This window comes from Caloenas nicobarica, chromosome 13, assembly GCF_036013445.1.
Source record: "Caloenas nicobarica isolate bCalNic1 chromosome 13, bCalNic1.hap1, whole genome shotgun sequence".
NCBI classification, from domain to species: Eukaryota; Metazoa; Chordata; class Aves; order Columbiformes; family Columbidae; genus Caloenas; species Caloenas nicobarica.
In genome coordinates, this window is record NC_088257.1 from 457,349 (window position 1) to 460,846 (window position 3,498).

Genomic DNA, 3,498 nt, shown 5'->3' on the forward strand with positions numbered 1-3,498 from the left:
GGCTGAATTTGTAAGGTCCTTCCCCAATGGGGGAGGAGAGTGAGACCCGCTTCTCAGGTTTGATGTTTGTCATTCATTAAAATGCTAAAGTGAAATATTCAGAGAAGGCTCGCGCTTCGATCATTAATTTTTAATCGTTAAGGTGCTTCTGGGAATCGTAAATAAAAGCCGTTTCCCCTTTTAAACTGCATTAGAAATGAGCCCGCGATAGATTTTGTTGGGGGGAGATTTGTTTCCACCTGGCGGGCGGGACGCGCCCCGGTGCGCAGCGGAGCCCGCGGGGGCGGCTGCCGGTCACGCTCCGCGGGCGCGGGTGGCACCGCGGGGACCCGGCGGGCCGAGGCCTCGTCCCCTTTCCCGGGGGGGACGCCCCGCCGAAGGCTTTTCGTTGATTTTGCGCTCGCAAATAATTTCATCGGAGTTGCCGGCGCTGCCGGCTCGGGGCGGCGAGCAAAGACACGTCGCTTCGGGTTGAAAAATAAAGCTTTATTCCAGAGTAGGGGCGGCGGCGCTGGCTCGGAGCTCTGCGCGGCGGGACGGCGCGGGGGTCGACGGGCCGACGGCGGGGAGCGGGGCTCGGCGGCGCTGCCCGGGGCGGCTCTTCCCGCCGCGGAACGGCGTCCGGGGAGCCGCGGAAACGCCGCGTCCCCCGGCCCGGCCCCTCGCCCCCGCGCCCCTCCGCCCGCCCTGGGACCGGAGCGGAGCGCGCGGTGCGGCCGCGCCGTCGGGCCCGGGCCCGGTGCGGCGGGTGCGGTCAGTGCACGGCCGAGTACTTCATGCGCTTCTGCTTCTGGCGCTGGTTGCAGAACCAGACGCGCACCACGTTCTTCTTGAGGTCCAGCTTCTCGGCGATGGCGGCGATCTTCTCGGAGGAGGGCCGCGGCTGCAGCGCGAAGTACGCCTCCAGCGAGCGCTTCTCGGGCGCGGCGATCGAGGTCCGCTTGCGCTTGCGCTCGGCGCCCGCCAGCAGGTCGGGGCCGGCGGCGCGGTCGCGGTGCGCGGCCTCGGCGCCCTCCAGCCAGGCCTGCAGCACCGGCCGCAGCGCCGTCATGTTGTTGTGCGACAGCGTCAGCGACTCGAAGCGGCAGATCGTGCTCTGGCTGAGCGAGCCCACGCCCGGCAGCTTCAGCGCCGCCAGCGCCGCCCCCACGTCGGCCTGGGTCACCCCCAGCCGCACCCGCCGCTGCTTGAAGCGCTCGGCGAAGGCCTCCAGCTCCCGCGGGTCCGACTCGGGCTCGGGGGCGGCGGGCGGCACCGCCGGGCCCCCCTGGGGGCCCACGCCCACGGCCAGGGGGCCCGCGGCGGCCAGGGGGTGCGGCGGCAGCGGCGCGGCCAGGGCGGGCGGCTCGGCCAGGCCCCCGACGGCCAGCGGGGGCGAGAGGTGCTCCAGCAGGTCCGCGCCGTCCAGCGCCGGGTGCGGGAGCGGGTGCGGGTGCGCGGCGAGCGCGGCGGGGTGCGGGAGGGCGGCGGCGGCGCAGGGGACGCCGCTCATGGCGTGGTAGGTGGCGTCCGGCTTGAAGGGGTGGTGGTGGTGGCCCTTGGCGTGCGGGACGATGTCGACGGCCGCCAGAGCCTCGGCGCGGGCCAGCAGGCTCTCATCAAAGCTCCCGAATATATTGCCCTGCAGCTGCGAGCAAGAACGCGCATGGTGGAGTCAGTGGGGAATACTGTCATCTCCGGATGAAAAACCTGCCCCGGCACCGCGATTCCTCCTCAGAGCTCAGGTCATAAAAATTAATATGAAGGCAGCAGCGCTGCCCGCGCAGACGTGTGGAGCAGAGACGGAGCGGGAGAGGGGGGAGAGAGGTTCCGAGACGCGCGATTGTTCTGGCGACATGAAAAAAACATTAAGTCGGTGCCTGTCAGAAAATGTGCCTTAAAGCGGTAATTATGCTGCATCTACATACCTGCGGGGCCGGGAGGCAAACTCTGCGCATCGCCTCCGCGCTGGAGTGCAGGCTGGAGAACTTGGGCTCCTGGAGGGCGGCGTGCATGGCGAACGGCTGCTTGGCGTTCATGGCCATCATCTTTGCGCCCCGCGCAGGTAGGCAGCCCCTGGCATCGGCTCGGGGTTGTCTCTCCGCCTCGCCACTGCCCAAGTGAGCGATTTTCGATGGCAGAGCTTCCCCTGCGCGCCCGCTGCCCCCCCCGACCCGCTTCTTCACTCATCTTACACGCTGCCTGCCAGGAGCGGGCCCCGCGCACGCGTGCTGTGCGGGGGCAGCGCGGGCAGCAGGACGTCCCGGCCCCCCCGGCTCCACGGCCCCCGCACCGCCCTCCAGGACCCGCTCGGGCTGCGGGACGCGCCGTCGGGGCCCCCCTGCTGCCGGCGCGGGCATCGCTTGGCCGGGCGGCCCCGGCTGTGCCCCCGCTCGAATCCTGCCCTTCCTGCGGCCGGCGAGGAGCCGCCGGGGGACGCAAGGCCCCAGGTCCCGAGGGACGGGAGGAGGGAGCATTTGTCCGTGGGTAGAGCCCACGAGCTGAAGTTTGGAGCAGAGGGACCACTCTTGCCCAAGGACTTGCTGCCGGGCTGTCTGGTGTGGCTGCGCCCAGCCGCTGCTGGCACCGGCCACTTGCCCATCACCAAAATTCCCTCCCGCAGCCCCGCGCAGGAGGGCTTCTCTGTCTGGGGACCGATGCCGCTCATTCACACGCCAGAGGGACAAACCGAACTAGCCACAGCGCATCAAAGGGAAACGTCTTTTGTGGTTCCTGCACGAGTAATGCAAAGTCGACAGCACTGCCGTGGTGTGACAACGCTGCACCACAGCCCGCCGGGGAGCGGGCAGGGTCCCCCCGAGGTGCCGCCGCATCAAGCACCCCGGCATGCCGAGCTCGGGTTCCCACTGTCCAGCACCCCTGCCCCGGCACCCAGTGCCCTCAGATGCCCACGTCAACTGTCACTCGGGGATCCGTCCATCCTCCTTCTCAGGCGAATCCCCCCCTGAAAGCAGAGCGGCGGGGCCGGGCCCGGGGGCTGCGGGACCTGCACGGGAGGACGGGCCGGGGACACCAAAATTCAGCTGCTGGCAGCGCCTGATAGCGCTGCGGCGTGACCGGGAGACCTCGGGCGGGATGCCGTTAAAACTCAGAAAGTGCAAGGAAATATTCCCACCGAGGCATTTGTTTTCAGAGGGAATGGTGAGAAATCTGTCTGTGTAGAGTTCGGGACTTCTTAAATATCTTCGGAGCAGCTTCAGGTTCCAGAGCGGCCCCGAGATGCTGCCCAGGGCCGCAGCTCCGGGCGCGGATCAGGGTGATCCCAGCCCGGCCCTTCTCCGGCGCGCACCCCCCGGCCGCCAACCTCATAAATCGTCTGAAACACCTTCGCTAGTGTGGGAGAGTAAAGCGAACAGAGATATTAAGTGTGCTGTGCCACGCTTACACCCGTGTCATGGGCTGGAAAGAACTGATCCTTGTCTCAGAACAGCAGACAACCACCCCCACACCTGGAGAAAAACACTGCTCGAGTTGGGATAATTCTACTGTTGAGCGGTC

The 3,498-nt window shown here is 67.6% G+C and overlaps 1 protein-coding gene across 1 annotated transcript; it reads right to left on the reverse strand.

The window, feature by feature from the left end:
• Window positions 1-754: 754 nt before the first annotated feature.
• POU4F3 (POU class 4 homeobox 3) lies at window positions 755-2,027 on the reverse strand. Its single transcript, XM_065644220.1, has 2 exons — window positions 1,908-2,027; window positions 755-1,627 (listed from the first exon to the last, which is right to left on the reverse strand). The coding sequence occupies exons 1-2, from the start codon at window positions 2,025-2,027 to the stop codon at window positions 755-757; spliced, it is 993 nt and encodes a 330-aa protein (XP_065500292.1).
• Between the last annotated feature and the right edge of the window lie 1,471 nt (window positions 2,028-3,498).